The sequence below is a fragment of the Rhipicephalus sanguineus genome, chromosome 3 (genome assembly GCF_013339695.2).
Source record: "Rhipicephalus sanguineus isolate Rsan-2018 chromosome 3, BIME_Rsan_1.4, whole genome shotgun sequence".
NCBI lineage: Eukaryota > Metazoa > Arthropoda > Arachnida > Ixodida > Ixodidae > Rhipicephalus > Rhipicephalus sanguineus.
The window spans coordinates 133,198,743-133,224,388 of record NC_051178.1 but is presented as its reverse complement, the minus strand read 5'-3'; the positions used below and the strand labels follow the sequence as shown (position 1 = coordinate 133,224,388).

Here is a 25,646-nt window from a genome sequence, read left to right as displayed (position 1 = left end):
AGCTTGACTCGCTTATATGGTAGATAATCTACGAGCTTCAGCATTTGCGTAATTTTATTTCTCATCGTGCTCGGAGAAAGGTTAAACGCTACAGACAGATAAAAAGGCGACTCACTCACTTTGCTACTCATCGCTCTGACGCGCTTAAAGCCCTTGTGGATGATATATACGTGGGCTAAAGCCTCGATCCGTTCAAGAGACAAGGACAGAACGGAGAGACGAAAGTACAGGCTATCCGATATATGCACTGAGAGAGAGAGAGAGAAGGGGAAGGGAGGTAGTAGCGAAGGGGCACAAGGAGACGTTAGAAAAACTAAGAGCGCTACGCGTACAAAGGACGCTTCTCGACACACGGGAATAAGCGCAGCGCCCCTACCGGATGCCACTAAATCCCGCTTCTTTCAGACGTTGCTGAAGTGTTGCCTTCGTTGTCTGGGCTAAAGAAGAGGCGTGACAACGTTCTTCCCTTCGCCTACTTCCAAAAGGTCTCCTGCCTCTCCAGCTGTGCCATAATTCGTGCGGCTGTATAAGGATGTCGTGCACTTGTGCTATAAGAGACGTTATATATAGAGGCCATCGCCCTCAACAAAAGTGCCTCAGCAAGCTGTGCTTCAGAAGTTCAACAGAGCCAACTAAATGTCGGTTAAGTCGGGACGACAGTTGCAGCTTTGGATGCACGGATATATTTAAGGTTAAACAGGAGGAAACACTGAATTAACAAAGACTGAACACTGCCCACCTTTCATTCGAGAGCGATAGAGAGAGACAAAAATATGCGGTGTATAGATCGCCGGGAAAACTTAAGGTCAATCTTCCTTCCTTTCCAGTATCACCTCCAATGTGCGGCCCTGACGATTGAACTGTGACGGCAAAGACTTTACTACATATTTTCCGCTATTTTCCTTTTATTATACACGTGTAAGAAACGTTACCTTGATTTTTCGTGTTGCGTCCGCGTTTGTTTATTTAATGCAGCGCATATTCTCTGCATTACTGAGCGAACAGATATACAGGGTGTTTCAGCAAAAAGCACCAAGTAATAAAAAATTAAGCATAGGCGCTACACGTCTGCAATTAGCCTAATATTGTTCTGAGCCGTACAGAGCACGTCAGTATATATATATTTTTCAATCCGCCAAGCTCGGCAATTAACAAAGATTGCTTAATGAACTTTTTAAATAATAACTCTTGAGAACAGTTTTCAATACAAAAGTTGTCGCGCTTGTTCAGAAACATTGAATTTTTCAATCTGCGTTAAGATAACTCCCCTGCTTAATTTTTTTTTTCCGGCCTTTCTTTAAAGCGCGCGAATCTTAAAAAATACCATGTGACTGCCGCCAAACGCGCGGCGCTTTCAGTGCCCTCAAATGTAGGTTGAACGAATTATCAAAGGGTGATTCGTGCACAAAGATCGGTGTAACAGGTTATCGGTGACTGCGATGGATGTTAAGTGACAAAATGAGCATACCGTTTTAACAACCAACAAATAAAAATTATTTAAAAAAAACGGCAGCCACGGAGCAAATGCTACATGAGACCGTAGGTAGCATTTCACGTAGGGTAGGCATTTTTTTTTTCGCACCAATGAAGAAACACATTGGAAGGGGCGAGGGTGACAGCGTGGTGCAGAACCGAGATAAAAGATGCACTCACAGGGACGGCCGCTCTTTCGTAGATCTTTTTTTTTTTTTTTTTGATGGTACGCCTCTATCATCATTTAGCGTCCATCACAGTCACCGGCAGCCTGCTCAATCGACCTTCGTGCGCGGAGCAGCCTTTGATAATTCGTTCAGCGTACATTTGAGAGCACTAAAAGCGCCGCGCATTAGGCGGCAGTCACGTGATATTTTTTTTTAATTCGCGCGCTTTAAAGAAAGGCCGGAAAAAAATTAAGCAGGAGAGTTATCTTAGCATAGATTAAAAAAGTGGATGGTGCTTTTTAGCTGAAACACCCTGTATAGTCTCGGCAGGCAAATACGGAAGATCTATGACGTAACGCTGAGTACACACAGATACCCCCACTCGAAGTAAAAGCGCCTCCTATGCGATTGCACATGGGTTGAACTCCGCTTTGCGCTTCGACTAGGGCATGGGTGATTATACACTTGCAGCCAAGGACTCCGTGCGACCCATCTGAAAGAGCATCCCGCCCTAAAGCACGTCTGCCGTAATTCACGTTGTTGATCTGGCTAACCGGCCATGCGTCATGACTGGATTCATCGGAAAGCCGGCGGACAAAAGCCTGTTTTGCAAACAACTGTTTCCATTTTCTCGCGACACACACCATCGATTTTGAAACGCCTGTACACACGGGCGCATCCAGAGCGCGCCTTTGTTGGAACGAGCGCTTCCGCTTGAAAGCATATATTGAGCTGGAAGTGCCGTGTCACTGATCTCTATATATAGTGCAGATCAGTGTGCCGTATGCGCTAAAAATCTCGGCTCACTTTGCATCAGCTACCTTCCTAGCAAGTTTTTAGCACTTGACGTCGCAACCCAGATATTATACAGCTTTCAAAGTAAGCAAAAAAGTGTCCTTCGGAAAAATTGACGGTATCTAGAGATTTACAGTGTCAGAGTGTGTGGCAAGCACGAGAGTATATACCTTAAGAGCGCTCTATAACATGCTAAGATCGCTCTTCCTCTGTATATTCCCTTTCCTATAAATCTTGTTTGTTTTTGTTGAGTTTTCGTATAAAGGCTTTCAACCTTGAACATATCTGAATGCTATTTTACTACCTCCATCGCAGGAGGTGACGCATATTCCGCGCGTTTATCTCTGTCATAAATCCATCACTGTTAACGCACGACTACGTAGTACTGGTAGGGTCGGCATAGCGCCGCAACAGCCGCACTTTATGCTGGTGGAGAAGCAGCGATCACTGGCGCACCTGAAATTTGGCGAAGCTTTTCCAACAACGGACAGTGACATTTTTTGAAGACTCAATAAAATTGCGGGGACACGCGCCAATGCGTCACTGCAGGCACTAATGCTCAGGGCTCAAATTCACAAAAACCTCTTACCATAGAATTTTCCGCCAATCCTGACGCTGGATATATAATTAGCGAAGGCACACGGAATGAGTAATAATAACTGTTGGGGTTTTAGGTCCCAAAACCACGATACGATTATGAGGGACGCCGTAGTGGAGGGCTTCTGAAATTTTGACCGTCTGGTGTTGTTTAACGTGCAACTAAATCTAAGTAAACGGGCCTCTGGCATTTCGCCTCCACCGACATGCGGCCGCCGCGGCCGGGATTCGATACCGCGACCTTCGGGTCAGCAGTAGAGCACCATAACAACTAGACCACCGTGGCGGGTACACGGAACGAGTGTGCGCGACCTTACCGAGGAGCGGGGATTTGTGTTCTGTGGCTAGTGCAGCTATAACCAGTACTCACCCTGCAACGATGCCTGAGCCTTACGAATTCCGAACTGAAAGGACCTACAGAGGAATAAAGGAACCCAGGATGGACGTAACAAAAGGTAGCGCTTCATATCATTACATTTCTGTACATATCAGTACAGGAAACTTCGGTTTTATCGAAGCCATACGGACCCGCGTCAGGCAAGTGTGATTGGCTGTTTATACATTTGCAGAGATGCAGGTGCTTCCAGTAATGCGTACATCATGGCTTGAAGTGGTCATGTAATTGGATGCTGTTATCCATATGCTCTCGCTCCTCTAGCAGCAGCAGCAGCAGCAGCAGCAGCCGCAGTAGTAGTAGTAGTAGTAGTAGTAGTAGTAGTAGTAGTAGTAGTAGTAGTAGTAGTAGTAGTAGTAGTAGTAGTAGTACAAACTGTATTTCTGATAGTTTATGGTGTTTTACACGCAAAAAACTATATAATACAATCATACGAGGCGCGCCGTAGCGGGGATCTTCATATTAATCTTGATCACCTAGGATTACTGGTGCAATTGCATGTCGACCCCATCTAAACGGGTCCGCGATGACCGATGTCGAACCTGCGTTTCTCCAGTTTAGCAGTGCGGCATTTTACCCGCTAAGAGAGAGAGAGAGAGACATAGATGAAGAAGAAGAGGCAGGGAGGTTAACCTGGTGCGAGTGACCGGTTTGCTACCCTGCACAGGGGTGGGGAAATAGGGGTTCGGAAAGAGGACAGAGAGAGAGTGAGATAAAATAAAAACAAACAAAAATGCACACATGCGCACACATGCAGGACGTCCTATCAGAGCCGTTCTGATAGACCGGTTGAACGCAGAAAGCGCATTAGCGCCTGCACAGCCTTCTTCTGTGACGTTAAGTCCTGTCGGTGGCGCAGGATTCTTTCTTCCGAAAGAGTTCGGTCGTCCAGTTTATCAAGCGCGTTGCAAAGCGACTGTCTCTGCGAACAGTATTGCGGACAGTCGCACAGAATATGCTGAATCGTTTCATCACTTCCGCAGTGGTCACAAGCTGCGGTGTCGGCCATTCCTATGCGGAACGCGTACGCGTAGGTAAATGCGACACCCAACCATAACCTGCACAGAAGGGTAGCGTCACCTCGGCGAAGTCCTCGGGGAGTGCGAAGGCTGAGAGTTGGGTCTAGGGCATATAGTCGTGCGTGCTGGAAGTGTGGCTCGTTCCACTGCAACGGAGCAGCGTCAGTTCTGGAGAGCGGTATTAATAGTTGATTGTTTTCAGTATGGGCGGAACGGGCAGCTTGATCGGCCCGTTCATTGCCGATAATCCCACAGTGACTTGGAAGCCACTGAAAAGTTATTTCATGCTCTTTCTCAGTTAAATGGTGCGTCTCTTCCGTAATCTCAAATACGAGCTGTTCGTGCGGGCCGCGTCGTAGAGGTGACAGAAGAGACTGCAGTGCCGCCTTTGAGTCACTGAACATAGTCCATTTTTGTACCCGTTCTTCACTAATGAAATGTAATGCGACACGAAGCGCTGCGAGCTCTGCTGCCGTCAATGTCGTAAGGTGGGAGGTCGTAAGGCGAGCGGGTACAATCAAACTTTACCCGCTAAGCTACCACGGTGTTCAAAGCATTTACCTCTCCTTGGCATTTTTGGGTCGTAGGTGACATAGGTGTGCGCAGGGGTCTATTAGAGGGCCGAAGTGGGCTTTATCGAGAAGCGCTCTCCGGCTCTCTACATCCAGCTTGCGGGAATAGCGCTAGCTGAATCATAATTACAGACGGCTGTTTGCTTTTTTTACAGAAAGCCGTATATCTCACCAATTTATTATATGCCTGAACGCTATATAAAGCACAACTATACAGCGCATACTGAATCTTGACAAGAGCTCTTTCAACAGCATCTGAACCTCGACAATAAATTAGGGCCGAAACCTTATTACTATACCTATCGTTCGAAATGTCAACTTTTTCAGGTGTCATTGTTAGGCCATTGTATAACTTCGTGTCTCCAATGAGTCACGCGAAAAGCGGCTGCAAGCGGCGGCGTGACACTCGATTTCACATAGCGCACGCGTTGCATCACTGCGTGTTCTGTTCGTTTTATCTTCGCTGTCCAAGGACGCGAATGAAATGAAAGGTTTTCTATTTGAGTCGGCATCGTGCGTGCTTCATACAGTACGTGCGCTCTTACGTCACGGCGTAATAATTCACCTGTGCTGGGATCCATGCTTCATGGCCGCAAGCGCTCATGTATGTATACCTCTGCGCGCGTATCTTTTAGCCTTGCTGTTCTCTTTTTTTTTTTGTCGTATAGCTTTGCGCTTCACTTCCGAACGTGCTGCGCCAGCTGCGTAGGCAAGCGTTCGTGGGAGACTACAGCATAAGCCAGGAATACGGAAGTGTATAGTGAGCCTAAAGTACGACTAAGCTGCACTGACAAGCTAATCTCTGGATGTCCAGATAATGATACAGACGGCATACTTTGTGTGTTCTAGTTCGTTGCCGCGTTTGCGCAACGCAATGTTAAGCGGTTCCGCCGCTAGCAGGTCCGTCATACAAGCGCTATCCAAAATGAATATCACTTTAGAATTAAAAAAAGAGAAAAACTAGGACAAAGAAAGCGCGACACACATCACACCACGTTGCAAGCGCTGTAATGTGCGTGTGTGTGTGTGTGTCACTTTTATTCCTTTGTCCTATTTTATTAACGCGATAGTGTTAAAGAGCTCGCTCCGCAGGAATTCCGGTGTCGGCGTCGGTGTCGGCGTCGTTGGTTGCGAGCGAAAAATCATCTTGTACAAAATAAATAATAAAAAAATCTTATGTCCGAGTGAGAATCGAACCCAGGCCGTCTGCGTGGCAAGCAGGTGTTCTACCACAGGGCAACTCCATGACTTGGAAATGCACTGAAATTAACTTTAATGCTTCACAAACATACGCGTCCTGTGTACAGGTGTCACAGTACGAGATGTAATATTGCAGTAAAACAGGGGGTACAAGCGTATATTGCCATCGGGCGTCACACCATGTGAACTGCATAACGAGTTGGTGGATTAAAGCCGCCCACCCATTACAAAAGGCACACACATTACTGCACGTATTCCCTTACGAACACGTATAGTGGGTGCATCACAACTTCGGAAAAAGTATCACGCGCGTAATTGCTGCTGGTTTAAAGCATGCCACCCATTACAAAGGGCTTACACATTAGTGCGCGCATTCTCTTACACACACGTAGTGGTTACACAGTTGACATAAAAGTGCTGTTGAAGAGGGCGGCAACCTTTACCTTTGCTAGACGTATGTGGAGTGTGTGTGTGTGTGTGTGTGTGTGTGTGTGTGTGTGTGTGTGCGTGTGTGTGGTGTGTGTGTGTGTGCGTGTGTGTGTGTGTGTGTGTGTGGTGTGTGTGTGTGTGTGTGGTGTGTGTGTGTGTGTGTGTGTGTGTGTGAGAGAGAGAGAGAGAGAGACCGGACGACTGAACATAATGACAAGCGAAACAGAGCACGATGAGGATGGGGCCGGATATCGCTATCGCGTTCAACTCTTAAAGGCGAAGCTTAAGCTCTTAGTCCCCCCAATTTTTTTTTTTTTTGCGCTGTATAAATTGAGGATGAACCAATAGGAAATCGCCCAAGTTACCGTCTTAAAACTTAGAGCGCGCTAGGGTTCAAATCAGCTTCGAAAATCAATCAATCAATCAATCAATCAATCAATCAATCAATCAATCAATCAATCAATCAATCAATCAATCAATCAATCAATCAATCAATCAATCAGTTTCCCAAAAAAACGCAGTCCCGCTTGTCTTGACGAGCCTTGCTAAAACTGACTTGCTTGGTGCTTTGCGACTAAACGGAGCCGACACATGAAAAGCATTTCCGATATGAGCGTCTCGAGTGTCCACTCCGATGCTACCGAAATGCGTTCCGCATGTAACTCCCGCATTGACCACGTCGCAACTGAGTGACGCCGCGGCGAATTCAATACTCTGTTATATCAGCTGACATTCTGCCACTAAACAAGTGCCAACAAAAGGAGGGGTAACGAGCCCCTTCCTCGAGGTCCTCGTTTCATTGTTGGACACAAAATAGATCCAACGGACAACTAGGCCAGGGCAAGCATAGGGGCAATTAATTGTTGCCTTTAAGTGTAGTGTATTATTACTGTAGTAATAATGACGTAAATCGAAATGAAGTAATGTTGACGAAAATCACGCTTTCCGTCGGTGGGATTCGAAACCACAACCTTCGAATTACGCGAATTATCTTCGAAGTGCGAGCTGTTTTAGGGATGTGCGTTGTCCAAAGGCAGCGGGCACCGGAAAACCATGTAATTTTTTCGCAACCACGCGTTCATTTGAATTGCGAACCAGTAGTAATGGCTGTTCCTCAACTACCAGTTAAAGCGTTGTGCGCTACGCATAATGATTTATGCGTTACGCATAAAGCATTAAAGTTAAAGCATTATGCAGAAAGCAACCTCGCTTGCGTCCTGCATAATGTATTTCGCATAGTGAGCACAATTTCTGTCTGCATGGTGTTTTTCGATTTGAACAAAATTTAGAGAGACTCCGAGCCCAGACAAACTTCACGAAACATCACACAGATAAGAAAAAAAAAGGGGCGAATACTAAGCAGCCCCCATGTCAACAAATCGGCTAAGTATAGCCTTACTGCAATTATATTCATTTACACGCCCAGCAAACTGCACACGGGCAAACTCCCGGCCATAAAGCGGAAGAAATGTTCGCATAAGTTAAGCGTTTAAGATTCATTGAGATGTCTTTCTTTCTTTCTTTCTTTCTTTCTTTCTTTCTTTCTTTCTTTCTTTCTTTCTTTCTTTCTTTCTTTCTTTCTTTCTTTCTTTCTTTCTTTCTTTCTTTCTTTCTTTCTTTTTCTTTCTTTCTTTCTTCTTTCTTTCTTTCTTTCTTCTTTCTTTCTTTCTTTCTTTCTTTCTTTCTTTCTTTCTTTCTTTCTTTCTTTCTTTCTTTCTTTCTTTCTTTCGCATCGCGCAATGCTTCCTCCCAGCTTTTCCCTTCCTCCATATGTCGAGAATTGGACCTTCGTCCAAGTGCTTAGCAGGGCAACAATTCAGCTGCTACAGGCAACAGCGACGCTCATGCGTTCATTTTTCACGGCAAAAATGAAATATGGAGACGTGAAATGAGAAGCGACCTCGATAAAACATCAGACTGCCATATCAGAAACGGCCGAACGCCGACAAGCCCGCGAACGAGACAGCATCCATTATTGGAAAATGGCGCAATACAAATGCGCATGCGAGCGGCGAACCTTTGAGGGCAGCATTTCTGAACACCCGTATCGCCGGTTTCTTTTCTTTTTTTTTTAACCATCTAACTCATAACGAGCTTCGCTTGAAAAAAAAAAAAAAGAAGTTCGTTCGAGAGGTAACCTCCGCGTTAACCCAGTTCAACCACCGACCACACCATCTAAACCCGCCCAACAACACGCCGCAGAAAACGAAAAAAAAAAAGAAAAAAAAAAGAAAACAAAGGAAGAAGAAAAAAAGACATCGTGACTCACGCGATGGCCTCGATCATGTCGAGTCCCATCTCGACGCAGCACTGGGCGTGGTCGGGTCGCGGGTCCGGCAGTCCCGAGACGCAGTAGTAGCAGTCGCCGAGGATCTTGATGCGCAGGCAGTGGTTCTCGGAGGCCAGCTTGTCGAAGCGCGCGAACAGCTCGTTCAGCATGCGGACCACTTCCTCGGCCGTGCACTGGGACGCCAGGCTGGTGAAGCCGCAGATGTCCGCAAACAGGATGCTGCAGCGGGAAAAAGAAGTAAAAGGGCCCGTTACATCATCGTGACTGAGTGAACGCTAAAGAATCCGAGAGGGTTAAAATATGTTGTCGGACACACGGACTTGTACCCGCAAAGCACTTCTTACCCTGTATGGATCGATGCGTAAAGGACAACAGCGGCCGACCAGTCGCGATAGCAGCAAACGTGTCGCATTGCAAACGCATCATGTCATGTGACGAAAACGGCCGGACAAGGACGAACGGCTCTTGTTCTTCCATAACAACGGCTTTATGAATTCGGTGTGTGCACTCTTAGCCTGGCTTCACATACATAAGCTCCTCCATGTAAGTCCAACAGTGACGACAGCCAACTCCGACTGTAATGACTTAGGTTATACGTTTAAAAATAAATGGGCTCTTCCTCTATTTTCTTGCATCAAACACCTGCATGCGCACTCTCTTTCCTATCTTCTTCCGCATCGTTAAAACAAGGAAATGGCAGCGTATAGAATATCATGAAAAAAGCAGGTTTTTATATACCTTTTTATTTTTCTAATTTTTTTAGTCTTGCCTGTTACATTTCATTCCTCCTCATTCTTGAATAAATAAATTGTATGCACGGTCTACTGAAGTCACGTGTTTGACGTCTCACAGTTCCCGAAAGGTAGTAAGGTAATATGATAATCTGTGCCTTAAAAGATGGAGCAGAACTACAGCTCGCTTCGTGTACTCGCTGAAACACAACAGGACGTGCTGAACGCCTCCTCAGGAACCGCTCCTCTGGACGACCTAGGCTCTCGCAAGTAAAGGTCGTCAGAAAGGTCAAGCGCGCGCAGCTGCAGGAGAAATCGCCTGAGTGGCACCTTCAACATCACGACCCGCGGCTAGCTAGCCGCCCGCTGTGTCTGAAATGCGCCGGCGGCGCTATTTCGTGTGCTTCGTGTGCAAAACCTCTCGAGCTAGGCCCAGCTATCGCATATAGACACGTAACCACATTGACAAGGCTAGCGTAGTTTGCATATGCTGAGTGTGCCGGTTAACAGTGCGTGCAGAGAGACCGGCACTGCAAGCAGTATTCCGGAGAGAGAGGAGGAATGTAGGAAAGGTAGGGAGTTTAACTAGACTATGCGTCCAGATTGGAAGAAAGTAAAGCAGAATCAACCTGGCTTTCTTCCGTAGCTCTATTTCCAGGAAGTGTGCGCTTTTGAGTGCTGTTTCCAGCTTTCCACTGCTTTTCGTGGCCGTTTTAAGTGTTATGCACTTAACTAGACGCGTAGCGGGTATACATGCGAGAAAAAGAACGTAAACTTCGGAATACATGTGTCACCTGGCTTGCTTAATGAAAAGCCGAAGTATGGTGCAGCAGAGTTCGAGACAGAAGAGGTCGAGGTGCCAGGGCACTTTTTGCGGCAAAAAGGCCAGTTTAAACATTTTTTTCTTTTTCTTCTTTGAGGCCCTATTGCATGTAACTTCCCTCACCGACTTCATCCTGCACGTTTAATCCTACAGCGGTTGCATCGATGACATTGAATGCGAGCTTGCTCACAATTTGCGCACGAAAAAAAAAAATTGTTATAAACTTTCACGGATGTTTTCAGGGACATTTTCAAAGAGAGCTTGCTGCATCTATATAATGCTCGTTGGACAGTTGTGTGCCAACATAAGCACCTATACTCAGAATTAGAGGCCCACAAACGTTCAAAAATCCAGGTACTGTGTCCTCCCTCACTGGTCGATAGTAAAGCGCGTTGTACGTGTGTCCAGCATTTCAGATCCATATGATAGGCCGTTTGCGCGCTGGCCATAAATATAATGATCGAATTCACTTGCTCGAACGGGAGCTCTACATAGAAACTCTGACAACATTATAGCGATTTACAGCGATGCGCCTACAACTTCGCCATCTTTTTTTCGGGCATGTTTCTTTTTTTTTTTCTAAAAACACTGCAAACAGTGCAAATGTAAGCCGGTGCTGAACGAAATCAGGATTTCGGGCAGAAGTCATGACAAAGTGGCACGTGAAGTACTTGAGGCCTTTCACATTGCAAAGAAGGGCGAAGCGTGTTGCAGTGATAGCTCTGTGGCGTTGCGCAGAATGGGACAAGATTTTCTGCAATATTTTTTTATAATCTCGAGAAGCAAATAAGAATACGAATATGACACACGGTAATTGCACGTCAGTTTTGTATTATGCCTTTTTGGTTAGTTCGGCCTATGTGAAGGCGATTGTGATGTGACCATGTGACCGCGTGAGCGTATACAGTTGAGCCTCGCTTTGGTGATTAAAAAGTTTGTAGCCTAGCCGCTTTCCTGTCTCCTCCACCTTTTCCTGTGTTCGTCCGTTTTTGGCTGGATAAATTTCCTTGATGCAATGCACGGAGTAACCCAACAACGAGTTCTTCTAAAAACACGCTTCAACATTTTGGAGATGATCTTGATACGCCATGCGGTGTTTGAAAAGTCAACGTCTTGTATTCTCCAGAGAAGCAATGAAACGAAAAAAATCCGACTATCACAAATTCTGGAATTTCCTGCAGACAGGACTTCTTGACACGAAAGTGTTTCGTGCCAGGGCCCCATCATGATTTTGCTGACGTCGTTTCCGTCACGGAAATGACATCACGGAAAAGTGCACGTGAACAGGTCACAAAGAAAAATTTGTTTTCCAACGACGCAAATTACTTTCGCTGTACAAAAACAGGAGATAATTGTTACAAGCACCATATCTGACAGACAATACGAACAAAGTTTAAATTGACCCCAAGATTATATTAGGAAGAAGCCAGATTTTGCGCATAGGTAGCGGGCGAGAAACGAAGGTAAATGACGGAAGAAGAAGAAGAAGCGAGAGAGGAGAGGAGGTAATGCTTAATGAAGAGAAAGGAGGAAAGGTCGGCCTGGAGAGCGTGTCTCTAGCCTGCCACTCCTCGCATGGGTAAGGGAAGACACGCAGACAGAGGTACGTGGAGATAACCTACACAAAATCAAGCCAAAAAATATTCCCCAACCATCTACGAATAGTAACAAGCATTCAGATCGAACACCTGCCGAGCTGAGCTCTAGCTTTGTTAGCGTAAGAAATTTGCGAAAACGGCGCCACTAATGGGTTAAGAAATCAGATTTCCCAACGACTCTACGACACCGCAGGGGTCGCCGCTCGGCAGACGGTAGCTTTGTTCGTCTTCTCTGCTTTTCTTTACCGTCGACGTGTCCCTTGCAAAAAGTAAATGTTATATGTAACATCGCTTCGATCGCAGTGCCGACCCCGAAATGTGGTATATAGCTGAGTCGATATAGCCAAGCAGAAAGGCTTTCAACTGGTCTATGCAGCGCACGTCTGAATTCAGCGCGCAGTTCCTGGTTTACCCGCCGCGCTGGCTCACTGTGCTCGGCTGCCGACCCGAAAGACGCGGGTTCGATTCCCTCCGCGGCGGTCGCATTTTCGATGGAGGCGATATGCTGGAGGCCCGTGTACTGTGCGATGTCAGTGCACGTGAAAGAACCCCAGATGGTCGAAATAATCCGCAGCCCTCTACTACGGAGTCTCTCAGAGGCTGAGTCGCTTTGGAACGTTAAACCCCACAAATCGACCAGTTACCGGTTTATATACATTGTGTACTGGAAATACTTTACTTTATACTTTCCTCCTAAGTTCTGATATAAAAACGTCTCGCTTTGAAAAGAACGTATTGCACCGATTCCCTTCTAGCAGTGCACGTACACAAAGGTTGCCGGCAGCATCCTGCTACAGCAACCGCTGACTCAAATATTATGACAAGGTCTGCGTGATTCACTCCCTGAAATCGCGGTATTCAGTGCATGCCCCCCCCCCCTCCCCCTAAAAAAGAACAAAAAACAAAGCAGCCGGAAAATATAAATGCAAAGGGCGCTTATAAAATACGATTCAGCTTTATATTTTACATATGCGTATAACCTGAAAGGACACAGTGTCGTGACTTGCTTCTCCATTCATTGTAAGCAGTTTAGTGCAAAACCGGCCTGGGTTCTAAGAAAAGATAAACACATGATGTACTGGGATTATCATTTTCTTTTAGTTAATGTCATTTTTCCTAGTCACTTCGCGCTAAATTGTTTACAATGAATCTATCCGTACTCGTCCAGCTATATTTTGATCTCGCTTCTTCAAGGTGTCGGAGAGACCAGTCATAGAGCGCCTGCACGTTTTTCTTTCCTTTCTTTTAAGTGCGCTTTAGTATGCACAGCTTGTTCACCGGTGTGAAAAAAAAGCAAAAAAAAATAAAGGTACATGGCGGACCGTCAGCAGCATTTCATCAACAATGGGAGAAAGGCGAAGTGATGGCCATGGTTTTATTTATTTATTCTGTCAAGCAGAGGCTACGCCAAATGTCACTTGCGCTGAATAAACTGACAACGGACTCGCTCAAACAAACCGGTATTACTCGGCGTTGACCGTGCAGTGCCCACGGCAGTTTCGCAGCACGATATTTCGACGCGTTTCCGGAGCATGTAGTGAAATAATAATAGGTGCGAGCCCCTGTCGAAAAATTGCGTTCAAAAATAGTCCATCGCGCGCGTCCGCCGCGACATCAAAATTTCGGATATGCTTTATTCAAGCGATGCGGAACGCGCCCTCCCATTGTTGTGACGTACGACGTGCCCGACCGGTCCGTCTCGCTGCCGCCCCACGGAGAAAAAGCTTTTGTGCCAGAGGAAACAAGCTAGACGAACAGGTAGGCGCACGTCGAATGTTGCGGACACAATGGTAGTTCTCGTTGCTAAGCGAGCGTGACGAAGAGAAAACGAAAAAACAACCAGCGAGATGAAACAAACAGAGAGGAGGGTGAGGAGAAGGAGGAGGAAAAGGACAGTTGCACTCACCTGACGTTCTCGTGTCGGTGGATGTAGATCTTGTGGAACATGGAGTCCTGCGGCTTCTTCGCGATGTCCGCCTTCATCTCCATCGCCACGTGGCGTGGAAGAACGGAGAGCAATAGTTGCTCCTGAAAGTGAGAGAGATGAGAGAGAAAAAAATGAAGAGAAGCAATGACATCAGGCCAATTCGACAGGACATCAGCGACCGAAAGCATCATGCTAAAGTATGCAGTATGATTCACAGTGCTGAAGATGGCTGCCCTGGAGAAAGATGAGAGGGAGAGAATACCAAACCGAAAAGCCATGCGATATCGCGTCATGCGTTGAGACGGATCGCACCCTCTTGCTACTTCTTGAGGTTCAGCACTTCAGCACCCGAATGAACACAGTTTAAGGCACCTCGTATATCAAGTAGAGTGCAACAGTATGCTAGATCAATCGACCAAAAGAGATCGCCGGTCATTTGTCGTAGAGGTGAATCTCTACGACAGCTGACCGATGGCGTCTGCGAATTTAAACACTGCAGTGTGTGATCTCAAGATTGTGTTTTTCTATTGACAACACACGCACGCACACACACCACACACACACACCCCACACACACACACACACACACACACACACACACACACACACACACACACACACACACACACACACACACACACACGCGCGCGCGCAGGAAGGGGGATCCACCAAAATAACAGGGAGGCCTGCCTCCCTCGCTGCAGCCCCCTCCCCTCGCGCCTCGACAAAAACACAATCAAGCGCGAGAGGCACCATATTTTTGCTCAAATTCTGCGGATGACTCAATACTCTATATTACATTACTTTCTTCTTTCCGACTGGAATCAAATCACAGAAAAGCAAATGCCATCGTCATAATCTTCGCTGAGCGATCAAGTTTGACAAACAGAGAAACGAAGTTAGCCCGTTTCTGTCTGTTTCATTTGTCCCATCTCAATCCATTGGCATACACCGTGTGGGTCGACTTTAAAGCAGAAGAGACCGCACAGAAATAACCCGGTTGACAGTGCGACTTCATTTGACAGATGGTGACGTCATTACGAGGCGCTCGACCCTCGCTTAAATCTTTATCTAAACCGTCGGATTCACCTTCCGATTCTACGCATGTTCGCGCAGTTCGAGGCTATCAATATCCCGACAACGCCGGAAAGAGCCTCGACCGCAAGAATTTACGCTAAAAGAGCTTCGGCTAAAAAGCACCCTCCGAGCACATTGAAGGACACCAGATAGCGCAAGCTCGGTGCGTCGCTGGTCCCGATCGATAAGGTGTACATATCACTGCAGTGCCTTCTTGTTCAGGTGCTGTTAGATTGGCGACTTCCTTCGTCGTGGTGCCAACAGGGAAGTTGTCTAGGATTCTTCAGTACTTGCTTTGACAATGCACGTGAATGCAACATGAAACAAGGAGAACCTGACTTGGCAAGCCCGAAGCGAGTGGCAAGCACTTTGCATAGTATACGTTGTGCTCTCTCTAAGCACTCTCGGACGAAAACATTCAGAAAGAAAGCTGAACTGATTTGTCTATTCTCGTGCCGCGCTTGCTTTCGATCGTTTGATGACGGGCCTGTCACGAACGCAGCGTGATCCTGTGAGAAACTAAAGAACCTGCTAATTGAAAAAAAATGAAGACAGCTTCGGCTTCGCATTAGTGGTTCCAAGCCTGAAGGAAGTGAGGAGCTGGGCAGCCTTCTTTGTTGCCCTTCAGTTTTCTCTTTCCTTTGCTCCTTTCTTTCTTTCCTTTTCTCTTTTCCAGTTCTTTTCTTTTCTTTTTCTCTTTATTTCTATTCATTTCTATTTTTCTTCTTTTTTTTCATTTCTTTCTCTCTCTTTCCATTTCTCGCTCGCTTCCTCTTTTTCAATTTTTGTACGTGGTTTTGCCTGCGCTCGAAGAACAAGAGGAAGAAGGCTTCTCTTTGGCGCGAGCGTGCGCTTAATATGTTAAAGTTGGCTACGCTATATGGGGTTTCGCCTGCGTTAACCCTCTCAGGCGCCACCTAGGAAGAACTGCCTGTAAGTGCACCAAACGTATACAACGTCATTTCAATGTACTCAGTATTCTATCGCAACAAGAATCACGTCGTAATATGTTAATTTATGTATGTTATAGTAATGAATCCTAATTACATAGTAATTAAATATCGATTTATTCTGAAATTAAAAAAAAAATATCCGTAAACACGGGGTGGATGCTCGAGCCGACGTTTCGACAAGTGGACTTGTCTTCTTCAAAGGCTGGAACTTGTCGTAGCTTGGCGTAGAAGGCAGGTCCTCTTGTCGAAACGTCGGCTCGAGCACCCACTCGTTGTTTACAGATTTTTTCATCGCAAGCTTGCATCTTCCCCTTCCTGCTGCTTTTTGGATTTACTCTGAAGTCATTCATGATCTGTTTTTGCATAAATAGAAACAAATACTAGGCTAGAAATGCGGTGCAAATTCGTTTTCTGTGATGTCCATGCTGAGCAAAGGAAAATTATATTTTTGCCGTGGCTCACGCGGAAGCGCGGCACGGCAAAAATAGCTGAATTCGAACGTGGTAGCGACTTCAGCAAAGTGATCATATGCCACAGTACACTGAATAATAAGTTGAAACAAATCAAATTATTATGCAGGAGAGTTGAATTCGCCTAAAGCCCCCTCAAGGTATCTTGCTGTTATATCAATCATCAAGGCGCTCGAAGAACAAGAGGGAGAAGACTTTTCTTTGGCGCGAGCGCGCGCTCAGATGGTCTGCGTTACGCCGAGCTACGCCAAGCTACGACGACAGCATACGTCATAGGGGGGGGAAAAAAGGGGAGACTAACGACAGCCAGGCCCCCTGTAGATATCCGCACTTAAAAGCAAGGAAGGTTGCCTGGCGTAATGCAATTCGCCAGCATGGTTCTCCTGTGCAGCCGGGTGATGATGAGGAAAAGAACTAAAGAGAAGGGGCATAACAGATACAACAGCCACGAGCATTGCCATCACGAATGGACCTTTCCGGCAATATGTACAACTATATATGGGTACGAAGGATGACGTTTCGAGCCGGTTTATTGCACGCTTATGACGACTCCTTGCGCAATAAGCTATTGCTTTATTAGACCAGTCTGAGCGCATGCGCACTAACGCGTTCGCAGGCGATAACCATTTGCGCATGTGGAGAAGAAATCACGTTAGGCTCGTCTCGTGCGGCTTTTGCGGGTTCTAACGAGACTCTCTCGCTTTTCGTTTCTCTCGTTTTCGAAGCTATTTTGTCTTTTTTACTTGACTGCGAGGCTTTCTTTCCTAGGAAGCCTCTTGCAACGTCTCACTACGGCTGTACGATCGACATCGACTTTTATTTTGTTTTACTTTTACTTCCTTCGCACGAGCGAGTTGAAGGCAAAAGAAACGCCAGAGTATATATCAAAACACGGAAGACTGCGAGGCTTATGTAAAGGTCTCTGACGTCAAATGTCCGACGACACTTATTCCTTTTTCTGCTGTAAACACGTCCGTCCAGATTCCGCGAAAAAAAAATTAAGGTAATACAATTCTAAAATCTCGCACAGCGCCGCTAACGCTCAACGGTGGCTTTCGTTTGTGAGCGCCGAAAGCTAAATTAGATTTCGCGGCGCGAGATTCGTCCTGCCGTCCTGCAATTTCGACGGCCCGAAGTCCTCGAAAATTTAAATTCAATTTTGAATTCAATTTTTTCATTCGACAGAAATCTACTGAGATGAACTATTTGGACCCGTAGCCTAAAGGTTATTATTGAATCCGACACAGAAATACGCTTGCGCGTCTCTTTCCCTCCTGCACATATTCCTCCATCCCTGGCAGAGGTCACGAAGCCATCACTTCTGACACAAAATTTATGAGAACATTCACTTCTTATATGAACAACTAATATTCAAATGTGAGTTGGAGCAGCACCGCCATTGTGGCCCAATATTATTTCCACTGAAGTCCGTGCCTTTCCCGCGACACCACGGGCATATACAGCTGTGTAACTACCTTCATATCGCATGTGTACATAGTTTCGTGTACACATATTATCGTCATTCTTTCTCTCTCTCTCTCTCTCTCCATTTCATTCGCTCTCCCTTTCTCCTTAGCAGAGTAGCAGGCGAGAGACAATGCTCTGCCGGCAGACCTCTTTGTTTTTGTCGCATCGCGTTGCCTCTTTTTTCTTTTTTGCGAGCACACGTACAGGTGCTTTAAGATCACCTTTCTTTTAATCAGGTGTTATTATAGGGGTTGCATGGGACTACATTCCAATGTTCTTACAGATGTCTCATGCCGCACTGAATCCCAGAGACGGCTACATAGAAACTAAGTTGGCTGGGCGTGCTTTTGCAAAAAGCTCAGGCGCCTTTACATGGCTGTACTGACACCCAGTGAAGGATTGCACGATCATTTCTTGACCTAAATTGTCATTCGAGGGCGGGCTTCATACGCATGATTTATTTTGTTTTGTGTATAGGAACTGAGCCAGTACTTATTCTGCTGTTTGCCTTGAGGCTCTTTATGGGACGCAAGCAATTATCATGCCCCTTCGTATTAACAAAAGTCCCCGCGTCTTTATCCGCTCTCGCAATATGTTGTCTCACTCGTTTCTTTTTCATAAAAACATTTTCACGATTTAGTGCAACGTCTGTCATTTATCTATGGTCTTATTAACGTTTCATGTTTTCCCACCTATTCTTTTTTCTCATTGCTGATCCCTCACCTAACGAAATATGCAGTGTCATGCCAGACGTGCGGATAAACTAGCTGTCGTTTTAAACTTTCTTTCTTACGACCGTCATCCCTCATAGCCGCGACACCAGGAGATGAAAGAGAGATAAACATCCCAATGGATCCGCACTAGACTGCAAGATTACCATTATCGAAATGGACGATTAACTTATACCAGCTGAAGTAACCGGAGCAAAATGATGAGGGAAGAGAGTGAGAGAGAGAGAGCTAGACCACGGATAGCAGCGCAGGCGCGCCATTTCGAAGTCGCTGGTGCGTGCACATATTCGCACACCGAGCCCTGATTTCATTGTCGCGCATTGCAAAAGAGGGACAACGAAGAAAAAGAAAGAGAAAGAAATAGAAATATATATGCGGGGATGTCTCACACTACGGATGGACGCCATCGCGCGCTCCAGCTACACTGCCTGCACATTGGGCAATATCCCCCAGAGAATCTAGGAGGCGAAAGGGAGATCCAACCGGGCGGCGTCCTTCATTGATACTATACAGAACTGTGGCGAAAGAAAAAAAATAAAGACTCCAGAACAACGATGCAGAGCCTGTCTGCCTTATGAAACGTTCGTCGAAGGCATCGGCTTCACGGCAGGGCTTCGTTGATAAGCTGGAATTCTGGCCGACGTGCCGCGATGGTGGCGGCCGTAGATTAGTGGAGTCTATCCGCCCCCTCCGCCCACTTGCGACAGTGGCGCACGACTGAGAGAGATTGCACGCGCGCGTATATGGAGCCGGCACGGCTGCGATCACTCCATGCAGTGCTCTCGCGCATACGTTATACTTGATGCGGTCGCGAAATACCGTGCAGTGAAATGAAAGCTACAGACAGTATCTGTGTTGGAAGTTTTGTGAGTTATATAAGCGAGTTCCAGAAGGAAAACCAAGGTATCGTAAAGCAGCAACGTTAAGAAAGCTGGTGACTCCTGCATGGCGATCGTCATATTTGAGATAAGGGAAGGCAGTTTCTGATTAGTGCATCTCGTGGCATGCGTATTTTCCCTTCAGTGATGCCTTCGTGAGGTCGTTTTGTGCAGCGCAAACTTCTTTCGATGATTATCTTAAGAGGTTATTTGCTCACATTTGTACATGTTTAAATCTTGTTTACGCTTCCAAACACCTCGTGTATGGCACATTGTCCCAGGCGACTACATTCTTCATATTCACCAAAGCAATACCATATTCAATTTCATATTCACCCTTTCTACATGTATACCACCAGTGGGTAGAAGTCAAACACGCGCATTTAATCGGCTTGCGACGACGACACCGTCGTATGCCGTTCGGAAGTTGAAATTGGCACCCCGTCCTTGGGCTTGCGACGGAGACGTTTTCAGTTCAGCACTGCGAGCGCTGACAAGAAGAGAACCCCTTCTACGCCTTCGCCACGCTGTCCGGTTTTCCACAGACAATGAGTGCGCCGTATGCGCATGCGCGTACGCATTCGAGGAACGTCCTCAGACGTGCCGGGCGACCAACGACAGAGAGGAAAGCGAAACAAAAATATACGAAGAGAGGAATGAATCTAAGGGTGGTGTGCTAAGAAAAGAAACGCAAGAGAGTCTCCGTCGTCCTTGGCCTTATTGGCTTCCTCGTAGGGCGCGTCGGCTGTCCGAGAGAGCGAAAGAAATGGACCGGCCGCCGATCGCCCGTGGAACATCCTCATTGCCCGACATGTCGGCGCTCGATGGGCTCTCGTGGACAATCGCGTGCAGGGGGGGGGGGGGGGGGAGGGGTGGACGCCTTTGCAACCACGTTGCCGCGGCGGCTTCAAGCATGCCGCCGCCGTCTGCGTGGCGACGCGCTGACGAAACGCGACGACCACTCGGCGGGAAAGCGAAGACGACGAAGGCTTAAGATAACGGCGGATGTCCATGCCAGCATGCCGCGTGACTGTTGAGCAACCGTCTTGCCAGCGCGGGAGCCCCAGGAGGCTATACAAATGTCCGCGGAGGCATGCACGTGGTGCGCATAATATACTAATACACACCCGCCGTGGATGGAGGTAGAAGCGCAGAATAATTTATACGAACAAAAAACAAACAAAGAAAAAGACGACCAGTCTCTCGTACGTCGTGCATGCCAGCTTCGGCCATGATTCATGTTCGACGCGACGGGTGGTATGTAGTGCCTGAAACACGTTCGGTAGCTATAGCTTCATGCGAGGGAAGATGTTATATATAGCAGGATTCATTTGCGAGCCGCCAAGAAGCGTGCTCGCGTTTTTTGTTAATGTCGTTTAGCCTCTCATGAATACGGTAATAAATTTAGAAATTGCGCATCTAAGCACACCAAAGTGTTTAAAAGTCACAGCAAAGCTTGTGATTGCGCATCAAAGCATCTGAGCTTAAGTATATTCGTTTTACCAGTGCTTGCAACCAATCTTCAAAAAGCCAGAGATAAAGGAACGCGTTCAGGTGTGCCCTTATAGTTAGATGGTAAATACGTCGTGACATGCACAAACGCACAAATCCACCCTATTATTATACCATGTACGAAGCGTAAAATTTGCTAGAACACTGCGCAACACTGTGTGTAATTCTGAACGCGGATGCTTTTAGAGTATCGTGAGATTCGTTCATTTCTTTGTGTGTGTCTTCTATATGATCCTGGAAACAGCACAAACTTGTAGCAAGGCCCCCTAGCCCTCGCATGGCTAAACTATACCCCTACGTCTCGCCGCGCATACAGCTGGTGTGTTTCTGTTTTGGTGCGGAAAAGTTCGTTATATCTGACCCGTTCCTCTGGTGTCTTCATTTTTCTTTCCTCGATTCGATCGGGATTGGAAATCCGCCGTCGGCACGGTGCCAGGGAGGAAGGAACGTGGGCGCTTGTACTAAACGAACGCGCAGCCGCTTCGGCCTGCGCGTAAATCCAGCCGGGCGCTGCTTAATTAGCGAGCGAGAATAATGCGAATGCGAGGACCGGTACCGATCGCGCTGAAACAAAGCGGCACGAACTTCTTTCTCGCTCTCAGAGGCAAACGGGGTTATCGCTCAAGAACGCTAATCCTCACCTTGCTCCGCTTTTCTTACGTAGTTACCCGCTTTCGTAAGCGTTTTTTTTTTTTTTTCGTTTCGCAGAACACGGGAACGAGGTCACAATGTCGTTATCCGTTAATGAGCTTTGTAATTCGCGGAAGCCTCTTGTCGGCCACACTTCGCCGGAGCACACGACGCCAGGCTATGCATATTTGTCGAACCGCGTCCGTATGTTGTTTTCTTAAACATTTCTTGGCACGTATAGATGGCTTGCACGTGACGTCACGGACGCAGCTTCTGAAAGGAACTGGTACTCCGTAATGGCGACTTTGATGACAAACAAGTTGCGTCTATGTTTGTGCGGCAGCAACGCCCCTGTGCTGTGCGTGAATAATGAAATAACCTGCGTGCGATGCTTTGATAACATTAATGTGACATCGGAAACGTCGCGTCCCCACATGCTGGTGCTCCAACAGGGCGCTTTCAGTGACGTCAGTGCAAGCCATCTATAGAAGCGCTTCTACGTTCGAACTTGGCTGTTTCATCTCTCACTGATGACGTATTACAATGTGACCTTGGCCATAGCGGAAATCCCGTTGAGAAGCAGTTCGTGCACTTGTTTGCATCACAGCGTATACATTCTAAACCATAGCAAAAACAGAATCATATGACACTTTTTTGAGAGCCCTGGCTTGCTAAGATATATGTGACTCCCTTTAAAGAGACACGTTAACTCTCCTAGGAGATCATTACACTCCCGTCGGAGAGTCATTCTACCCATAATATAGTTAACATGTCTCTTTTCGTGGCAAGTCCGGACTCAACAAAAAGAGTAACACACACTCTCTCTCTTTTTTTTTTTTTTCTTAGAGCGCAGTACAGCACGCGTCACTGGATTCGAGGCTGTAAAAAAAAGCCCATCTGACGGCCTATCTGTTCCCGCCTTCTGTCCAAGTCATAACCACTCGTAATCTTCTCCTGGCATTTTTTTTCATTTATCATCTCAGTGCAGATATGCAGAACGGAGGAGTCTACTTCAAACCGACCTTTCTGCCATTTCATGCAATTTCATTTCAAACAACCTTGTTGACAGAAGAGACGCGAAAGAGACTGGCTAGCTACAAGCCACGGTTATAAGCAAGATGCACTTTCGAAACGACTGCCTTAAAAAAGAAATAGACAGTGAAACGAAGGCACGCGCATGCGCGCAATTAAGATCATATTTGTTCGCGAATCTATTCGACAAGCTATCCCGCAGCAACTCGCATTGAACTACATGCGGACATCAATCTAGTTTTTCTCATTCTCATTTATTTTTTCCCCTACTCACCGTCCACTACAATTATGTCAGCCCCCTGTAATTTGCGTTGCCATGCTACAACTTAATCACCATGCGTAAACGATAGGAAATCGATGATAGCGTCGCTTACGGTTGATACACCCCCTATTGGGCTGTAAGAACTAACTCTCGTCACCGTCTGGTGCTTTCCAGATTCATGTCGAAACATTGATTTAAACGTCAGTCGTAATGCCATCGCTGCCTGTAACAGTTTTGTCGATCCATAGATAACGAGCTCTCTCTCTCTCACGAGGACTCGAGATGACCGCAGAATTGTTGCGCAAAACATTGTCACACGGTCTCACGAAGTGATACCGCGCGCGACAGCTATAGCCGATATCTTTGAAAAAAGGAAAACAGGTCGACTGTACCTGCACTAAACTATGGGTTTGAAAGTTTAAGATGTCTGAGGGTGAACGTCTAGAAAAGGGCTTAAACAAGGGACGAACAGACAAAGAGAGACGCTTCCCACTTCAGACTAAATCTTACCTCCACGCTGACTTCCGGTTGCGTGAATCTCCTTATCTGCTCCTCTATTTTTCATGCGCTATCCGTCGTGGTAACTTAGCGCGTAAGCTGTCGCGCCGCTAAGCTCGAAGGCGCGGGATCGATTATCTTTCTTTCTTTCTTTCTTTCTTTCTTTCTTTCTTTTTTGTCCGTATTACGACACGACTGGTATGCTCAACTGTTTCGGTGTTTCAAGAGCCCCGTAGTAGCGTTCGCAGTGAAAAAAAACATGATCGATGATTACGTCGAAGTGGAGTCCTTACCTGTTTTTGATTTTCACGCTGTATGCTCAGCCTCGACTCGATGCACTGTCTCGTCTCTAGGAAGGCTTGCCTCTGGGCCGCCTTGCTCGGGTAGTGCGACAACATGCCGATGGTGTTCACCGCCACCAGCAGTATGACGTTGCACGCCACCTGTGTGACAGGAAGGCAAGCGCACGTTACAGGGCACACCGTCTGTTAAGAATGCGGTTGAACTGTACAGAGGGACTCAGTGGCCGTCTGACCGCTTTGGGAAAATGTGATTCCGAGATCATGGAAGTTTGTATGTATGTATGTATGTATGTATGTATGTATGTATGTATGTATGTATGTATGTATGTATGTATGTATGTATGTATGTATGTATGTATGTATGTATGTATGTAATGTCACGGGGTCGTACAAGTGACATCAGGCAAAGGTTGGGGGAGGGCTGAAGTTCACATCAAACTTTGCACCAAATCTGTATCTGCTGTCGCCACACGTCTACACCAACACATCTAGTACATAGAGAACGCACGTCTAGAATTACACGCAGTATTTTACAAGGAATAAATATGACTGCTGAAAACTATTGCACCAACGGACGTTACTAACATGAGCAATAAATAGCAGTACACGAGACAAAACACACTTATAAATAAATATAAATTTGATAATAAGTGGAACGTGTGTGCAGACAATTAGTGAATAGACACTGAAATAAAGAAGATTATCAAGAGCACTGATATAGCTTCATCGAAACGATCCTGCAATGCAAAGAAAGGCGCATATATAGGAGATACTAAATGTGCGAAAAGTAAATTCCCAATGAAGGCCGACCAGCACATGTAAGCAAAGATAGCAAAACATCAACAAGCAAAAGCGAGAAAACTACAAAAAAAAACGCAATCTCTTGCAATATTTATATCTCAGCAACGCACGCATCCAGACCTTATTCGCTTACAGCCTTTACGTTATGCCACTACTGCGTTCAAAAGTTAAACAAAAAAAATGCGAACACAAAATAAGGAAGAGGTGGGGCCTGAGGAGCCTGAAACGTCTGCGCAAAAAAAGCGAGTCACGTGGACGAAGACAATTTATTATTCTTGTCGAAGGACGTATGGTAATGAGAGATGTAAATATGCACCGAGAAGTGTCATATTGGCACATTCTCATTGCGGGCACTTGCCAAGTATGAGTGCATATTCAACGAAATTCTGTTCTGGGCACGCACACTTAAGTTATATTGATTATGTTGACGTTCAAAGCCTTTATTAGCACGTGCAATGCGCGTGAGCGTGAATTGCATATGCATTACAAATAAATTGCTTGACCTAGGCTGCAAGACATCTTAACATTAGTTTCAGTGTGGTTGCTCTAGTTTAACTTTTGCCGTAAAAGAAAGGCATTGTAGTTGGACTGTTAAGGTAGGGGCAACAAATCAAACGAACCTGGTCAGCAGTTAAGAAAACCAGTTAACGAACTAACGAGTGAGCTAATGTATTACAGCGTATAAGTGGCGTAATGACTCGAGTGTTAGTGCATATCGACGTAATGTGAGAGGATCAAGCCTGATGAGCTGTGAGATTAACGCACACATTTATTTATTTATTTATTATTTTATTTATTTATTTATTTATTTTTTATTATTATTTATTTATTTATTTATTTATTGATTATTTATTATTTATTTTATTATTTATTTATTTATTTATTCAATACTGTGGGCCTTTTCAGGCCTATACAGGAGAGGGCATACAAAATAAAGTGGACTTGTTTATTAGGAAAAATAAAAAGGGAAATCCGCAGTACAAGGTAACCATAACAGCGACAACAGCAAAGAAAGAAA

The 25,646-nt window shown here is 46.0% G+C and overlaps 1 protein-coding gene across 3 annotated transcripts in view; it reads right to left on the bottom strand.

Moving 5' to 3' along the window:
• LOC119387173 (adenylate cyclase type 5) overlaps positions 1-25,646 on the bottom strand; it is a 179,115-nt gene that overhangs the window by 50,256 nt on the left and 103,213 nt on the right. For all 3 annotated transcript variants that reach the window (XM_037654484.2, XM_037654486.2, XM_037654485.2), the window contains 3 exons: positions 23,819-23,968; positions 13,995-14,116; positions 8,916-9,155 (listed from right to left, as the gene is read on the bottom strand). In XM_037654484.2, coding sequence (XP_037510412.1) covers positions 8,916-9,155; positions 13,995-14,116; positions 23,819-23,968 — 512 coding nt within the window. The remainder of the gene's footprint in view (positions 1-8,915; positions 9,156-13,994; positions 14,117-23,818; positions 23,969-25,646) is intronic.